The 18,378-nt window shown below is 40.2% G+C and overlaps 1 protein-coding gene across 1 annotated transcript in view; it reads right to left on the bottom strand.

Annotated features, from left to right (window-relative positions):
• Positions 1 to 12,274: 12,274 nt before the first annotated feature.
• The window catches only part of ZC2HC1A (zinc finger C2HC-type containing 1A), a 70,557-nt gene continuing 64,453 nt past the window's right edge, over positions 12,275 to 18,378 (bottom strand). The window contains exon 9 of the mRNA XM_056522202.1: positions 12,275 to 13,725. Coding sequence (XP_056378177.1) covers positions 13,551 to 13,725 — 175 coding nt within the window. The 3' untranslated portion in view covers positions 12,275 to 13,550. The remainder of the gene's footprint in view (positions 13,726 to 18,378) is intronic.

Below are 18,378 nucleotides of genomic sequence, written 5' to 3'. Positions count from 1 at the left end.
AAAATTTTTTAGCCTAAAGTCTATCTGCGTGTTAAACGCTGATAAGCCGCTGCAGTTCAATGATTTAAAGCGAGCGCTTTAAATCAATGAACTGCAGCGGCTTTTGCAGGTCCAGAGACCTGCCGTCGCTGCCTGATTCTCTGCCCCTGCCTATCCTGGAGTCCAGAGACTGCCGGCGCCGCTACCCCATTGCCTCCCTCATCCCCGGTTTTTCTGACCCCGCAGAGGCCCCAGGGAAAGGCAGGGGGAGAGAGGCCGTCGCTGCCCGCTTCTCTCCCCCTGCCTTTCCTGGGGTCTAGAGCCCTGCTGCCATTGCCCCATTGCCTCCCCCATCCCCGGTTTTATAATTACCTGTTGCCGGGGTCGGGTCCGCGCTGCTTCTGGCTCTGGTGTGGCGTCACCTGCGTAATTGGGCAGCGCAGCAGGGTCAGAAACAGTGTATCAGGGTATACACATAAACACTTTTTTTACCCAAATATCCTTGGTAAAATGAGGGTGCGTGTTATAGGCCGGTGTGTGGTATACCCCGATAAATATGGTATGTGTAATGAAACTCAACATGAAGTCACAAATTCGGGGCAAATGAAAAGACCTAGCATTACAAAAGTGTGCCAGTGGGTGAAAACTTCATGGGAAGTGAAGATATTATTATCAAATCTTTTAAGAAATGTGGCATAAACAATGCTTTGGATGGTGAAGAAGACAAAGTGATCTATTAAGACAGTGGCAGTGAAAGCAGTATTCAGCTTGATTCTGAAGATAGCTGTAAAGATGAAGAGTTTTTTGGTTTCCCTGAAAGCAGTGATTCAGATTTATTTTGTTTTTGTTCAGTATTTTATGTTCAAAGGGGTGTTTTTCTTTCATATTTGCCGTTTAATTTGTATAAATGTTATAATAAATGTTGCAATGTAATAAATATTGTTCCAACATTAAGTTCAGGGCTTCCAAGTCTTCTATGTTAAATGTATTTTTTTCTACTCAAAATTCCTTGTTAAAATGAGGGTGCCTGTTTTACACCAGCAGGTGTTATACACCGATAAATACGGTAATTTTTGTGCCATGAGCTATAGGTTTTAACGGTACCACTTTTGCTTATATATTACTTTTTGATCCCTTTTTATTATGTTTTATTTTGGGATGTGATTTGTGTGTGGTATTACAACTTGGCTCTATTCTTTTCAATGGAACAGAGCTGAAGAACCACACCCAACCTGGAGACAGACAGGGAGCGGTTTTTCTTTTCCTAGATAACCCCTTTAACTGCATTGTTATGTTCCACCCAGGTAGAAATACTTTGCATGAGATTAAACATAAAAAATACAAGTGGGTCTGATGAAGCATGCCTGTGCAAGCGCAATGGCTGTCACCCAGGAATGATTTGACTCACAATGTCTATACCATCTTGTGTGCCCGCATGTATCTGATGTTTTAACTGCAATAAAGAAAATAATGAACAGAACTTGTGTGTACCTGGATCCAGTGAGTGCTGCCCTTTCATTCTCCCTTGAATAGTGGCTTGACAGACTGTCTTTATTCCCTGGGCTTTTTGCACTGCGGCAGGTGAGATATTGCTGACAACTGTCCCTAGAGTGAACGTGCTGGTGATTGTTCTCTGTTCAGTTAGCTATAAAAAAAAAAAAAAAAAAAGGGTTGGGGTGCCGACTGCTGCAACTTAAAGATTTTATAGAAAATATAAGTAACGGACACTTAATGAATTTGCTTTGACTAAACCATGAAAATACATGTAACTGCACTTTAGTTGCCTATCCTGTGTTTAGTTTCAATACTTTAACAAAGTTGTTATGGTAAACCTAGGAAAATGAACTTGGATTGATCAAACCCAGAAAATACATGTAACTGTGCTTTAGTTGGCTATGCTGTCACAACAATTTTAAAACATATTGCTAAAATACAGCTTAGCCCACTGCTTGGCTCAGTTTGCTTGTTATTTGTATGTAATATTTTTTATGGGCACAATCAGTGTTGGCTGGGATGTTTAGTGCACCAACAGACTTCTGTAGGTAAGGACAGGACAGAAGGTCATTGTCCGAGATCAGCCCCACAGTGCTTTTCTCTGCTTGAAATGTAATACTTTTTATAAACTGGATCACTTCTAGTTATGGATTTGTAGGGCATCAACAGACTTCTGCAGGTAGAAACAGGACAGGAGGCTTTCTGTCCTCCCTCTCTCCAAAATGGTGGCTGCAAGCAGTACATGGGGCTTTATCAGTGTTTAAAACCCCCCCTTTTGCTGTGTCCTATTGTGCCAGAAGCTGAATCATAGTACAATCGAGTGTCCTTCGATAGATACCAGGTATTTTGGGTATACCTTGCGTCATTTCACTGACCAAGTACTGTCTCCTTACCTGTAGGTGCCAAAACAAAATGTGTTCCTCATCTTCCTTAGTGCTATTATTGCACACAATGCTAGGTGGCGCAAGCTGAACCTGCCAATGTTCGAAAGTTCTGTGAGTTGCTGTCACCCTGAAATTCAGTTTGAATCCAAGTTTGGGGGGCTCAGCTCCTCATCTCTATACAACATATAAAATGTTTTTGATTCGGACATTGGCCATTTAACTAATTCAGAGAAGTGAAAATGTTGGATTTTCTAACCATGCTTTCCTACAGCGCTAACTTGCGATTTCTTTTGCAAATATTTTAGTATACTGATCAGGTTATAGGAAAACTGGTGGCCTTCCACAGAAATCTGGAGGATTTGTCAGACTGTAATTTTTATTATGGTGCATGCTGGCGCAGACAACAATTCTGCACCATAATTCTGATGCACAACCTGATCAAAAACAGTCAGGTTCTTAATCAGGGTCAATGTTCACTGAAGGTCCATCGGAAAAATCGAGACAGAAAAACCTTTAGAAATCGAATCATAGTCTAAATGAAGTTTGTTCTCTGCATCTACTGACATAATGCAAATGTGTGCAACTAAGGGAGCTATTTATATTAACCAGAGCACCTGAAAATGTTCTTCTAATCATATTCCAAAGAAAGTAATGAAATAGAAATGTGCTGAGGAACAGCAGAATGGGAAGGGATGTGCACATAATGCCTACTGGGCAGCTACTGTCAGGTAAGCTGTTTTTATACACTATGCAGATGGCATAAGTTTTTTTAGGATATACAGCTACTTTTACAAGATATACTTCTATGCCGTAGTTCACTTTTATTGGAAACAAAACAATAGGGGATTGCAGAAGGAAAAGTAAAGCTCTCCATATTAATACAGTGACACGTTTTACTGTTTTTTCAAGAAAGCGTTTGGTTCAGAGGAACAAGAATATAATCCTAAGTAGACAGAAATGAGCAGCTGCCAGCTACCTCTGTCACTGCTTATCCCAGGGGAAAATAAGAGACTTGAAAAATTCAACCTAATTTATTGTCCCTGCCAAGAACAGATGTGCAAGGTATCTGACAGCTCCGTACTGCTTAGACTGTCGGTAAATATAGCAAAAATGTTGCAATCTGATGTCCATGACCAGTTTATTGCAAAATGGCAGGGATATTTAGAACATTAAGTAAATAAAACTGTATTCCCAGTTATTTTTCACATGTCCCGGTAGATGTTGGTTATTAACAGCACTCTTGCAATGTATCCCTTCTGCTTGTAAAAACTACTGCCATTTCAACAGATGTAACTAGTTTTATGTCATGGAATATTGCACATGCTAAACACCAATATTCTGATATTTATTAAAAAGAATATAGCTGAAGTTATGGCTGTGTTACCCGCAAATAATACAAAACTTCTACAAATAATTCCACATACACCAGCTTCATTCCACAGTATAGAAAATAGTATCTCCTGGATTGGTACTGATGTTGCAGCCAAACTGCAGAATGATATAAAGAATTCTCTTGCATTCAGCTAAACTCTGGCTAAATCACAGACATTCAAGACATTCCACAATGGTCAGGATGTATTCATTATGTCTCCTCTGATGTACTTGTGACTAACACAGAGCTAAGGGGCACAAAGAGAAACAATTTGTCACTATTGTGATAGGGTTCACACGCAAAACACAATCCACAGGATGAGGTGGTATTCCAAAGGATGGGGGGGGGGATAATCCAGAGAACAATAGGCAAGCGGAAGGTCACAGTCACTGGGGACAGGGGGAAAGAACAAATCGCAGACCCCAGGATTCAGCTTTGGGTCCGACACTCCACACTGCAACATTTTGTTCCAAGTCCACGGAATAACAGCTCCGGGTCTTGTGGAACCTTAGGTCCCCTGGGAGGCCCGGTTTTCACATCCACTCCTCAGATCACAGGGGGTCCACATCTAAGTCCTCAGGTAACACCGACATGATTCCTTGTTCCCAGTGGGCCATGGCTCTTCTATCCAGCTATCCTCTAGATTCTGGGGTACAATCTCTCAGGGCAGTGTTGTACTAGCAGGAATGCTTTCCTAAGATCATCACACAGCAAACCACAGAATATCCCACCTAGCTCTTCCTATCTTCCCAGATTCCTGTAGGGAGGAGGAAAGGCAACTCCAAGGTGTCTTTCCCCAGACCTCGGCAGCAGCACTGTCCAGCCCCACCTGAGGTGGAGAGCTGGAATATTTTGCGTTCCTTTTGTGAGTATTCTTCCCCCCCCCCCCCCCCCCAGACCTGAGGTGTGCAGCAGGAATAATTTGCATTCCTTTGGTCAGCATCTCCCCAACTTCCTGTGTTAATTTCATGTACAGATCTGCCAACCATGACAGCTATCACATTAAAAGAAAATGCCCGAGCTGCCACAGTAAAAAATAATATACTTCTACTTATCTTCAGCCACTGGAATCAGTCTGCCTACCTCCAAGCCCAGGTCTTCTTCTGGCTTTTGGTCCTTGATATATCACACTGCACGTAGCTTATCACTGGCTGACATTCACAAGAAGATAGAAAATATGTCCGCACTCACCATGCCGTTGTAATAGGTAAGCTTTATTGAAATTTTCAGAATTTCATGTAAAAAGCCAGTATCAAAAACACCCGAGTGCAGGGACGGGGAGCAGCTCAGTTCGCAGAGGCTAGGAGCAGCTGTCAGGAACAGCATCACCGTTTCCCGTTATCCACGCATCTTCCGGTTCCTGGCCAGTTTGGGGGGCTCAGCTCCTCATCTCTATACAACATATAAAATGTTTTTGATTCGGACATTGGCCATTTAACTAATTCAGAGAAGTGAAAATGTTGGACTTTCGAACCATGCTTTCCTACAGCGCTAACTTGCGATTTCTTTTGCAAATATTTTAGTATACTGATCAGGTTATAGGAAAACTGGTGGCCTTCCACAGAAATCTGGAGGATTTGTCAGACTGTAATTTTTATTACGGTGCATGCTGGCGCAGACAACAATTCTGCACCATAATTCTGATGCACAACCTGATCAAAAACAATCAGGTTCTTAATAGTAAATCAGGTTCAATGTTCACTGAAGGTCCATCGGAAAAATCGAGACAGGAAAACATTTAGAAATAGAATCATAGTCTAAATGAAGTTTGTTCTCTGCATCTACTGACAGGAACCGGAAGATGTGTGGATAACTTGAAACGGTGCTGTTGTTCCTGACAGCTGCTCCTAGCCTCCGGGAACTGAGCTGCTCCCCCCTCTCTGCACTCGGGTGTTTTTGATACTGGCTTTCTACATGAAATTCTGAAGATTTCAATAAAGCTTACCCATTACAATGGCATGGTGAGTGCGGACATATTTTCTATCTTCTTGTGAATGTATATTGGGACTGCCTCTACTGTTTCCAGCACCGCTGATCCAGCCGCACACCCGAGTATACTAATTGTGCTATACACCTGGTCGATCTCTAGTAGTGCCCATCCACTCTCTTTTTCAGTTTATATATTATCACCGGCTGAAGCAATGTCCCACCTTGTCTGGTAATAGGCTGACTGTGCTGTAATAGACTGGGCACCAGGAAAAAGGCTGGGGCCGCAGGACAGGAGACTGACTCCAGTGACACAGAGAGCGGCAGAAGGTAAGTAAAAGTTTACTATTTTTATTTCGGCAGCCTGGGCATATAGGAGAAATAAAAATGGAACATACTGTATGTCTATATTCCATTGGATATACTCACCAGTGTTACAACTGATGATCCTAATTTTCCAAAGTTTCTTCTTGTTTAGTGCATTATTTATGGTAAACATCTGGAGGCCAGATACTTTGTATGAAGATGTTGTTAAATCAGTCACTGAAATTGTTAACTTCATACACATAAATGGGAAAACCCATCGAAAATTCAAAAAGGTTATTGAACAGGACAGCTATAGCGTTAAATTGTACGTTTTGTACTTTTCTAACATACCCTTGTATAATTTAGATATGTTATAAATATATGGCTTTTGATTTTTTTTGGAAAATTGTAAAAATGTCAATTAAATAGTTATAAAAAAAAAAAAAAAAGTGTTATTAAAGAACTGGAGCTTGTAGGCAAATCCAGTAAAATCTCTTTCTGCTGCAATCCAGCAATGTGATTTATGGATTTTAAGGATCCTATCCTTAACTGAGAAATGATGAACGGAAGCAAAGTCTAACATTCCTTACCAATGAAATGGATCTTCTTCAAAATCTCAACTTGACACTCCAGGGAAAAGACAAGATTGTTTCTGATCTTAGGCAGCTTTCGGAATAAAATAAGACTTGTTCAGGAACCTAACTTACTTTCTTAATCTCTGATGAGGATAATATAAACATTCTCTGTTGACATAGAAGACCACAAACTGAATATTAAGATAAAGTACTGCTTGATAATGTAATAGAAAGGTTTCAGAACCTGGAGAAAATAAAGCATTTCTTCACCTTTCTTGTAAATCCATTCATGGCTGTAATCAATGGTGGTTGCCCAATTTTTGAACCTCTTGTTACACAATCCTCTGCTATGGAAATAAAATAATCACAGTAGGATCTGGGTCTAAAGTTGATCCACAAACCCCGGTCTACAGTTGAGTTCTGGAAGCAAGTCCAATATAGCAAGTTAAATATCCTGAATTGAAGAAAACCAGTGCGCCATATCAATTTTTGACACAACATACCGCTGTATTTCACTGGACTTGGTAACGAAATTTGTGAAGTCAATGTATCATGCAACTCTAACAAACACCTGACGGCGCACATTCTTACAGCTTTGCCAGCATATTAACCAGTTGTCAAATGACTTTCCAAAATGGAAACTCACAAGACCCCAGGTGCCAGTAAATAGCTATGTACATTTTTACTTTGTGATTATTAAAATAACATTTATATATTATTTGTCAATACAGTACTTGCATACTACATATGAATAAATACTACATCCTACATGTTTTTATTAGTTGTGCATGCTTTCTAGCTCTTAAAGATCTGAAGTTTATCAAAAGTTGCTCTTATACTGAGCGAGTTTGGCAACCCCTGATAAATACACTCAATCAAGGTTATATAAAAGATCTTTGTAAACAACCTGTAGATATAGTACTAGACCAGTGTATAAGTTAGCAAATCTGATAATAAAGGTGTACCCCAAAACATCTCGGTAAACGATGCTGATACTGAGCACTAGTTATAGAAAGTATATAGGAATATAGACAAGCCACGCCCCATATATAGGAGGATGGTTAGAACAACCGATCCCCTATATGAATTAATCCCTATAGATGTTTTATTTACACATGGAACAGAAGACCTAGGATGACTGTACCAAGAATCACCATTTTAGTGTGTACACCTATAACTGAAAACAATGCTTTTTGCAATAAAACACGTTGGAGGAACTTGAATAGTAATTTAATGCGTGTATTTAGTGTGGATGGTGACCATGCTTATGATTCTTGGCACAGTTATTACAGCGAGTCTCAGGACGGAGACTAGGTGCTATAAATTTTGATATTTCTGGGCAATATGTCAAAAGTTTTTTTTTTTTTATCATAGCAACTCCCGAAATTTATGATCATTAATCAATTGCAATCGAAATAAGGGGATGACAAGGTTGAGCAGTCTTAAAAGTAATGAACTAAAATGGATTCATGAGTTAGGGTCCTTATTGTTGGGAGCCTAAATGTGGATTTTAAATTGTGACTTAAATTGCTTCCTAAATCTGTAGGAAGTTACTTTTGTAATACTAATTTTTTTTCTAAAATATCAAGTCTGACAGAATATGGGACCTGGTGCCACTAGCCATAAAATCTTTTTCTCTTTATGCTACTGACATGGAACAATATGGTAGCAGGGAGCACCGTGCCAGTTTGGAAAGAACTTCCTCCGAAGCAGCTGATAATGAATAGAAGGCTTTTTTTTTTTTTTTTTTTTAAGAAAGACAATTTACACATCTATATAACACTCTGGTACCAGCTGATTTTAAGACATTTATTTTTTATTTTTCTGGAATACTCTTTGAATTATTAGCATTAGGATGGAGTTGTATTTCTGTGTCAAACAGATTGATTTTGAGGAGGGAGTTGTATTTAATAAAGCACAGAAAGTTGGAAAACCTCCCAAGAAAACACTCCAGCCAGTGTGGACAGGTTTTATTTGCGTATCACAACAATTAGGTAACAACAGGGCTCTGTACAGAGTGATATGGTCAGTTTATTACCCAGCAATAGGAAACACTAAATGGCCAACTATCCAGAATTAGTGTTGATGGAAACACATACTGACAAGTTTCTATGAAAAACAAAAATTGTATTATAAGTATTCAGAAACACCATAACTGTACAGCAGGCGTATGGTACTGTACTTCAGCTATGCGATAGACATGGCTGTTTACCTCAGTGCACAGTACGTTGTATCACAATGCGTGTAATGGCTCGATCACCCGGGACAAACACAAGACTGTACAATATACAGATTTTATAGAACAAGTTATTCTTCAAAACAAAGTTTTCTATTAATATCAAATAAACTTGGTGCTAGGAACTAAAGCAACACAACATGGTGCCACAAAAACATACAAAGTGTTCCATATAGTAATAATGTCAAGGAAAAAAAAACAAAAAAACATTGTTTTGGTGATTATAGAAAGCAATCAGATCAGGATCCTCTTTTCTGTGCAGCTTAATGCTGTTGGCTGATTTATTACTATGAAAAACAGGTATAAGGAGTAGTTTGCACTCAAAGTTGTGAATATGCTTAAAGGGGTACTCTACGGCCAGTGTTCCGCCTGAGTATGCAGCCGGAACACTGGGCAGTGGAGTACCCCTTTAATAATTTATTGGCAATCCAAAATAGAAGTGTGCAGAATTTGGTCAAGAAGTGCAGAAGCTCTGGTGGGCACCGCAGTTTCTGTTCACTAGGGCCGACACATGACCGATGCAGCCATTCAGTAGCCTCAGTGGTCAATTGACTGACTACTGACCTACTACTGACATCATGGCTTCCATTGGTGAGCGGTGATGCCAGTAGTATGACATGAGCGTGGCGTGACGTCCCCAGTCCCAGAAACACAGAGACTGGAGCAGCAGCCCCGCATAGAATGTGGGTGCTGCACAGAGATTGGGGGGGGAGGGGGTTAGCCAAGCGGCGGTCAGACATCTTATCCCCTTTACTTTGACTGGAATACCCCTTTAAATATCAAGGTTCCTGTGTTAGTACTAAGGAGTGGCTTCAGAAAAATGCCCAACCTAGGAAAACTGGGGATTCTGCCTACAGGACAGCCAAAATAGAAATTAAATTCTCCTTCCTGTTTTTTTTTTTTTTACCTGTTAGTAGCTTCACTAATATCACTGGACACTGACCGGCATAAAAAACATAAATACAAAATGAAATATGTCCATTAAACAATACATAAACACTTCTACATACTGTATGATAAATAAATGATGCCAACAAAGTAGCCCTGGAACACACACACCACCATATAAAATAATTATCTTGTATTTATGTCTTACAATGACTTAAGGTGCATTTCCTAAGTTTAATAAGCCAGGAGTATTTGTAATTGAATGACTTGTGTCAAGTTTTTGAGAAATCCTAACATTGTGAACTTAAAAAAATAAAATAAAAAAAAGTCCCTCATTTTAAAAATCACTGATATTCCACCTGAGAGTTGTGTCAAATAAAGGCAGAATTCTTCACCACATTTGGTATTTGGCTTTACTGCCCTGTCAATAAACATTCTTAATATTATGCACTGAAAAAAAAAACCACAATTAGACATTTTATCCCCTATCCTTTGTCAGAGATCTTCATGACATTCATACATCGATCAGCCATAGCACTATTATGTAGGGCCCTAGTACTGCTGTAACAGCTCTGACAGGATGAGGCATAGACTCCAGAATACCTCTTAATGTGTCCTGTGGTATCTCTCACAAAGAGGGTTTACAGCAGATCTATTAAGCCCTGTAAGGTTAGGCTCACACGGCCATTTGCATCCAACCGGTTAAGGATCAGATTGCCTCTTTTCTCTTTTTTTGTTATTGAGCGGATCGGACCCTGAAACGGGTCGGATGCAAATGACTACTGCTGGTCCCGACGACCCCATTCACTTGCAAGGGGTCCGTCTGTGACCCGGTAATTTTACAGGATTTTTGCAGAGAAAAAACATAGAGCTTGCACTATTTTTTTTATCCGCTAAACTCCCGTCCTTCTGGCCGGATTGCCGACGGAACTCCAAATAGTCTGATGGCAACGTGAACGAGGCCTAAGTTGTGATGTGCAACCTCCATGGGTCACACGTGTTTTTCCAGCACATCACACAAATGCTTGATCAGACTGATAACTGAAGAATTTGGAGCCTAAGGATTTTCTGAGTAGATTTTGTAGTTTTTTTTGTGTCGCATGACAGAATTTCCAACAAAAATCCTAAACTTTATTAATAAAACCTAAAAAAGGGGGCATGTCTCCAAAAAACCCTTCATTAAAAAAAAAACAAAAAAAAAAAACATACAAAATTTACTAATGTTTCCACATAAAATGTGGTGGATTTGAGCCCTGGAAAACCTGGCAGCTCGGAAAAGGTATATATGTATGTATAAAAGCAAAATGTAGGGAAACTTGCCAAATAAAGGATACAACTGTAAATACCATTGAAAAATACCTGTCAGGGAAAGGAAAAAAAAAATACAAAGAAAACTACACTCCATTCTTTGTAAATGAGGGACAACATCTTGAACGTTGTCTTTTATCATAAACCATTCCTGAACAAGTATTGCCGTGCAGCCATCCACATTCTCCTGCTGAAGGAGGTTTGTCTTCTCATGCAAACTAGTGCTATCGCTTCACCAAGTAAGATATACAAAGCAGCTCTCTTGTGCCACCTTTTTTTAAGATAGCTTTCCCTAAGTCAGTGTATTACTCCAGTTAAAAGGGTATTCTGGCTTTATACAACTTATCCCCTATCCAAAGGATAGGGGATAAGATGTATGATCGCAGGGGTCCCTCGCGAATCTCGATGCAGCCCCTGGCATTCTGTGCCGGGCGCTGCCTCCGAGACAGGGACGTGACGTCACAGCCACGTCCCCTAATGATGTCACACCACACCCCCCTCCATTCATGTCTATGGGAGGGGGAGTGTTGGCCGTCACGCCAACTCCCATAGACATGACTGGAGGGGGTGTGACATCATTAGGGAGCGTGGTTGTGACGTCACGTCCCCGTCTCGGATGCCGAATGCTGGGGGCTGCACTGCGTCTACATGATGTCAAAGAAAATGTGGTTTATCAGACCAGGCTACCCTTTACCATTGCTTCACAGTCCAGTAGATGCTCACGTGCCCATTTAGCCACTTGGCAGTGGAAAGGAGGCAGCATGCTTTGACACCTTTCTAGCCAGCATTACATTTCTTAGCACTTTGAGCTAAAGATGCTATTCTCAGGAATTAGACCAGATGGACTAGCCTTTAGTCCCTTATGTATATTAATGAGCCTTGGGTGCCCACAATGGTGTCACCAGTTGTTTTTCTTTGGACCACTTTTGAAAAGTACTAGCCACTGTAGACGGGGTTAACCCCACAATACCTACAGTTGTCCAGCCATTACAATTTAGCTCGCTGTCGCTCAGATCCTTACACTTGCCCATTTTTCTGCTTCCAACAGATCAACTTCGAGAACTAACTGTTTATTTGCTGGTTAATATTTCCCACCTCTTGACAAGTGCCATTGTCACAAGATAATTAATGTTATTTACTTCATCTGACAACAATTTTAATGTTTTGGCTAATCAAATTAAATACAAATGTTCTATTTCAGAAGTTTTAGACTTAGGGTCTATACACATGGCTGAATTTCTGCCTCAAATTAAAGCCCATAGACTTCTATGGGATTCCGCACTCCCATTTAAACTTCTGAATTTCCGCTTGCGGAATTCCGCTAGCGGAATTCCACAAACGGAAATTCAGAACTGTGAATGGGAGTGCGGAATCCCATAGAAGTCCATGGGCTTTAATTTGAGGTGGAATTCCACAAGCGAAAATTCTCAGCTTACATAAGGGAGCATCATGCTCTGCCAAGGTGTCCATCATTCAAGAGCAATGCATGCCACACTATTCTTACCATCAAATCTAATAAACTCAGCAATGATGGCTCTAAACAAAGCCTCTGCTGTAATCTTTGACATATCACTATGCAACAATTCCTGACAGATTACAGATTCCATGCTTATTTTTGTTGAGATTTGTTATAATCTCCTCCATCTTGCCGCCACTGATACATTGTTCATATAACACACACAAATCTGTTGTAGAAAGATCTGGATGAAGGCACCCTAAAAACAAAGACAGACTGTAAATGAGAGACGGAGAGCAAACCATTGTAAATGGAGGAACCAACTTACCCAACCCACATAAAACTAGTAAAAATAAATAAAAAATAAAAGACCTGTAGATTTTGGTAAACAAATACAACATGGACTGTATAATCTAAAACGGTAATAAATCTTTGTGTGCACGACTAACAAATTGTCCCATAAAATCGCAGTCCTGCATTCTTAGAATAATCCTAGTCCTAGTGAACATGCAAATATTATAACAAAGTAAAGCTTCCAGTGCCAGAACTTACGAGTGCAATAGAGGTGGCTCTTCTGTTAAGCTGATTATAGTTAAGTGTTGGCCAACAATTGTTCTCCCTTAGCATGCCCATATGGCTTGGCCAAATACATGTTATTTTAATAAAACAATGAGAAATAAGTGGCTGCCTTTCGTCTGCACCAGTTTCCTGCTATTAGGCATTGCAAACCCTCATAGACATCAGATGCGTCAAATCGTCTACGTCCAAGTCTATGATGCATTACTTTAAAAGTTCCACCTATATTCCTAAAGCTTTTTTTCAGCAGAAAAAGCCATTGCCACATGATATTAAAGTATACACAACTGTTACTGAATTTAAAGGTGATTATAGTGAGATGCAGATACAGATTATTTAAAATAAAAATTAGACCCAATTTTAATAATCCAGTACGATAACCAATGGATTCATTTTCTTGAGGATAAAAGGTCTTTGCCAACTGAGACTTTGTTATCTCACAGACTTATGTATTCCCAGTCATTTATATACCATATATGTAAGCAGTCGAAGCAAGCCCACTTTTAGGCAGAATGATGTTTGGCTTCCTTTAGGATAAAACAGGAAATGATCAAACCACCATTCTTCTTACTCCACATTCACAGCAAAACTTGGCTGACTGAACTGGATATCTGGTGCCACACTCATGGCAAAACTTTGTCAGTTGCCCTGATCCATTATTATCTCCACCTTTCAGACGGCCTCCATTCATGGCATCTGTGTGGTCTCCAGCATTGTTATCAGGCCTAAAAAGATTAGAAAAAGACATTCAAATTAATAATTGGTCTATAGGTAATGTCTACAACAGAATACAACAGGAGAGGCCAGCAATACCTGATCGAGGAGATGCTGACACATGGCACCCTTGTTAATCAGATGTTGGGCACAGCCACTGTGCATGGATCTACACTGTGAACGGGGATGGAAGTAGTTGGCTCTGTACTGAGTGTATAGGCCATGTTGCACTTTGGCTGCTTAGCTCCCATTGAAGTGAATTAGAGCTGAGCTCCAGTCAGCAGGCACAACTACTGCAGAGTGAATGGAGAAAATTGCTTCTGGCCCTATTTACAGTGTGGATTTGGATGCAGCGGCTGTGCTGATCAGAAATTGATGAGCTATGCAGAATACAGGCCTTCAATGTGTATACCTGGCGAACACCTTTAAATTCCCATCCCGTTAACCCTGTCCCAGTCTATACAGCAAAGCCGAAGAAAAACAGGAAATGTCAGGTTATTGTGTATGCTTTGTTAACTAGGGAAAAGGAAAAGTGAAAAAGCAGCAAAAATGAATAAAAAATAAATAAATTATATTATATATATATATATATATATATATATATATATATATATATATATAATGGTTGCATTAAAAGGGGTAGTCCATTGGCCACATTTGGAAAATTTAGTACACCGCTACGCCCCCTCCCATAGACTTGCATTGAGGGGGGCGTGGTGTGACGTCACAAAGGGGGCGTGACCAGCCCCGGCAGCGCGCACACAGCGTTTGGAACTAAATGTTCCAAACATTAGTCAGTGGAGTGCTCCTTTAAAGGGGTTATCCAGGAATAGAAGAACAGAGCTAATAACTTTGAAAAACTGCTCCATGTCTGTCCCCAGGTTGTGTGTGGTATTACAGCTTGGCCTCATTCACTTCAATGGAACGGAGCTGCAGAACCACATCCAACCTGGAGACAGACAGGGAGCGATTTTTGAAAGAAATTAGCTCTGGTTTTCTATTCCTCAATAACCCCTTTAATTTATTTTCTGATTATACATTGTTTAAGGATTATTGCAGCAAATATATTCCCTGCTGTATGGTCTAATATACAATCCAGCAATACTTCTTTGTAAATGGAGAATGTGGACTTTAAGCAAGCCGGAGGGGGCAAAGGGTCAGGAAAAAGGCCAAGACGCCAAGACTCTTAAGACATTTAGACCAGCACGGAATTCATACAACCTAAAGCAATGGATATGTGTCAAAAAGAGACACAATAACTTAGGTGCGAGAAAGGGTGAATATTTAATGCACACAAAAATGAATAATAAATAGAAAGAGTAGATAAAAATAATAATACAAAAATGGTTCTTACAAGGGTTGGAATTTGGAGATAGGACAGTTCAAAGCTTATGTTCTGAGCATTCTTGAGGAAGGAGGGAGGGAGAGGTTTCAGGCTTTTGAGGGTCCCTGCAGATATCAGCGCATCTCCCCTAAGAATTAGCTTCCTTATCTCCCCCCCCCCCCCCCCCCCCCGCCGTACTAAAAAATCCAAAAGTTTTGGATCCTTTTTGTAAGCTATTAGTCTTCACATGCATAGAAATTTCCTTACATGTCCAATTTTTGACTGTTCCTACTGTGCAGCAAATTCCTTCATCCCACATTTGAGTTCTCATGGAAGAAATTACCTGCAAATCCTTATATAACTTTTTTTTGTTGTTGTTCAAGTCTATTACACCTAGGTTTATGCCTTTAACTAGATCTGTACCTATGATCCTCACATACCGTGTTTCCCTGAAAATAAGACACTGTCCTATATTCATTTTTCCTCAAGAAGACACACTATGGCTTATTTTCAGGGGATATCTTATTTTTTATTCAGTATGGTACAACAATACAGAGACCCACAGACTGTTGGTGGTGGATGAGAGATACCCAGAGTGCTGAGTAAAACGGCAGCCACAGCTTTATTCTTCCCCCTAAGGACCCACAAAGCAGAGCTTAGTTCCTCACTTCACTGAGGAGACTTTTACTTTCACTTTCTGCCTCCCTCTATGACACGGCTGGCAGCACGAACAGAAGGACTGGGACCCGACAGGGGGAGCCAACCTTGTTTGTGGGGCTACCAGCACCTCTCCGGTCACCTCCGAGATAGCAACTGTTATGATGGGGCAGATAAGAAGGGCTGCCCATCTTCTTTACCGCTCCACGCTGGTAGGCTTAGCCACGCCTACCACTGTGTCTTATTTTCAGGGTATGGCTTATATTACACCAATGTTTATTTTATGGATGTCTTATTTTCGGGGAAACAGAGTATTATTGGGGTTAATTAAAATGTTTTTGCAGGTATTCTGTTACGTTCACGCCATATACTGTAGGGGATCATTAACATTACATTTTAATAGTTTGGACATTTCTGCACCCGGAAATATCAAATAACTTTATTCTATATTTTACTTTTTTATTTGTAAAATGTGAAAAGAGAGTGATTAATTTAAAAAAAAAATTTTTTTATTGGGAGGGGCATTTTTTTCCCTTGTTTTAACATTTCATTCACAGCAATCTTTTTATTGTCAATACTGTTGAGTGCTAGTCATAGGCATAGCACTTTTTAGCCTAATCCGCGATCTACTTCTTTGTTCTGCCAAAAGGAAGACCATAAAAGAAGATTCCTGTAGCAGAACAAGAGCAGGTGAGAGGAGCTCTGGCCGTTCTCTTGACTAATCTGACCCCCCGTAATTCCTCTGTGGGTGTTCTGATGAGTATTTGAAATACCCAGTTATATTTCAGATGCCGAGATCAGTATTTCTATCAACGGTGGGATGCGCGATCTATGAAGCAAACACAGTTTCTGTGCTTGCTTCATAGTATGTGTTGGACTAGGAGTTAACTATGGCTTTAGTGTAAATTTACTGTTGTGTATAATAATATGCACTCAGTAATTTCCTGCCATTCTATCTTGTCAGAAATATTGCACACACAGTAGAGGGAAGAACTCCAGACATTTTTCTGAACAGAGAGAAACATATTGGCATTATCTTTCTCAGGCACCACGTGCACAATATGTTTCTCTCAACATCCAGACTGCAGAATATAACGGTGCATACACACCACGTTTTTGCAATACAGTTCCAGTATCAGGTTTTTGATGAAAAATGGATTCCTCAAAACCTGACTAAACTATATTAAAATGTGTGTACAAATTTCAACCTGTATACGGTTTGAAAAGTTATGTTCGGTTGCATCCGCTTTTATTAAAGAAAAAAACCTTCTATATTTTTAACTTTTCACTCCATTTTGAATAAAGTTTCCCATGTTTGATTGAAATTCCAAGAAAACAAACTGTGCAAAGTCAAAAACCGTATGGTGAAAACCAGATGCACATACGCTTTTGTACGGTTCCCATTGACTCACATGTTAAAAAAAATGTAGTAGACTACGGACAAAACCCTATAAGGGGCAAAACCGACTAAACCAGATGATGCGTTTGACATACGGTTTACAATGTTAAGTCAATGCATACAGTTTTCTATACAGTTCCATACGGTTTTTAACTTGAAACCGTAAACGGTAACTGTACAGCAAAAACGTGGTGTGAATGCACCCTAAGGGGGGGGGGGGGGGGGACGGGTGGGTGGCTTCTTCCTTCTATGTGCAATATTTCCAGAAAAGATGGTATGACAGATGACTGAATGGATATTATACATAACAATACATTTACACTACAGTCATATATCATGTAAACTGCTGCTCAATTTGGGTTAAGTGGGCAGAGTAGGACCACCCACATGACTACTTAGCCCAGAAATTTACATGAAAGTTATTCTGGAACTTTTCCCACAAAACTATATATCAATCTGCTCAGCTCCTCTAGCTCTATAACCTGAGTTCTGCAGATTAGACTGCACATTCAATATGATTCTCTTGAACCATTTAACAACGCAGGACCTAAATGTACGTTCTAGTGTGGTGGTACTTAACGCACCAGGACGTACATTTACGTCTTATACATAACCGCGAGCATCGGAGCGATGCCCGGATCATGCGCGGCAGGTCCCGGCTGCTGATAGGAGCCAGGGACCCGCCGGTAATGGCGAACATTCGCGATCGTGCGGATGTCCGCCATTAACCACTCAGATGCAGTGATCAATACAGGTCATGGCATCTGCAGCATTGTGGATGAAGGGATCGCCCGCAGCACTGCTGCAGCAATCTGATCATCCAGAGCGGCAGACTGAGGTCCCCTAACCTGCCTCCGCTGCCTTCCACGGGTCTTCTGCTCTGGTCTGCCATCAAGCAGACCAGAGCAGAAGACAGCCGATAAAACTGATCAGTGCTATGCGCTATGCATAGTCCTGAACAGTATTAGCAATCGAATGATTGCAATACATAGTCCACCATGGGGACTATTAAAGTGTAAAAGTAAATGTAAAAAAAGTTTTAAAAAAAAGTTAAAAAAAATTGTGAAAAACCCCCTCCCCCAATAAAAACGTAAATTGTCCCATTTCCCCTATTTCACCCCCAAAAAGGGTAAAAAAAATTGTAATGTACATTTTTGGTATCGCCACGTGCGTAAATATCCGAACTATTGAAATATAATGTTAATGATACCGTACAGTGAACGGCGTGAACATTAAAAAAAAAGTCCAAAATTGCTGCTTTTATATAACATTTTATTCCCAAAA

This window comes from Hyla sarda, chromosome 5, assembly GCF_029499605.1.
Source record: "Hyla sarda isolate aHylSar1 chromosome 5, aHylSar1.hap1, whole genome shotgun sequence".
Lineage (NCBI taxonomy): Eukaryota > Metazoa > Chordata > Amphibia > Anura > Hylidae > Hyla > Hyla sarda.
The sequence above is the reverse complement of the archived record's forward strand: the minus strand, read 5'-3'. Positions and strand labels throughout refer to the sequence as shown.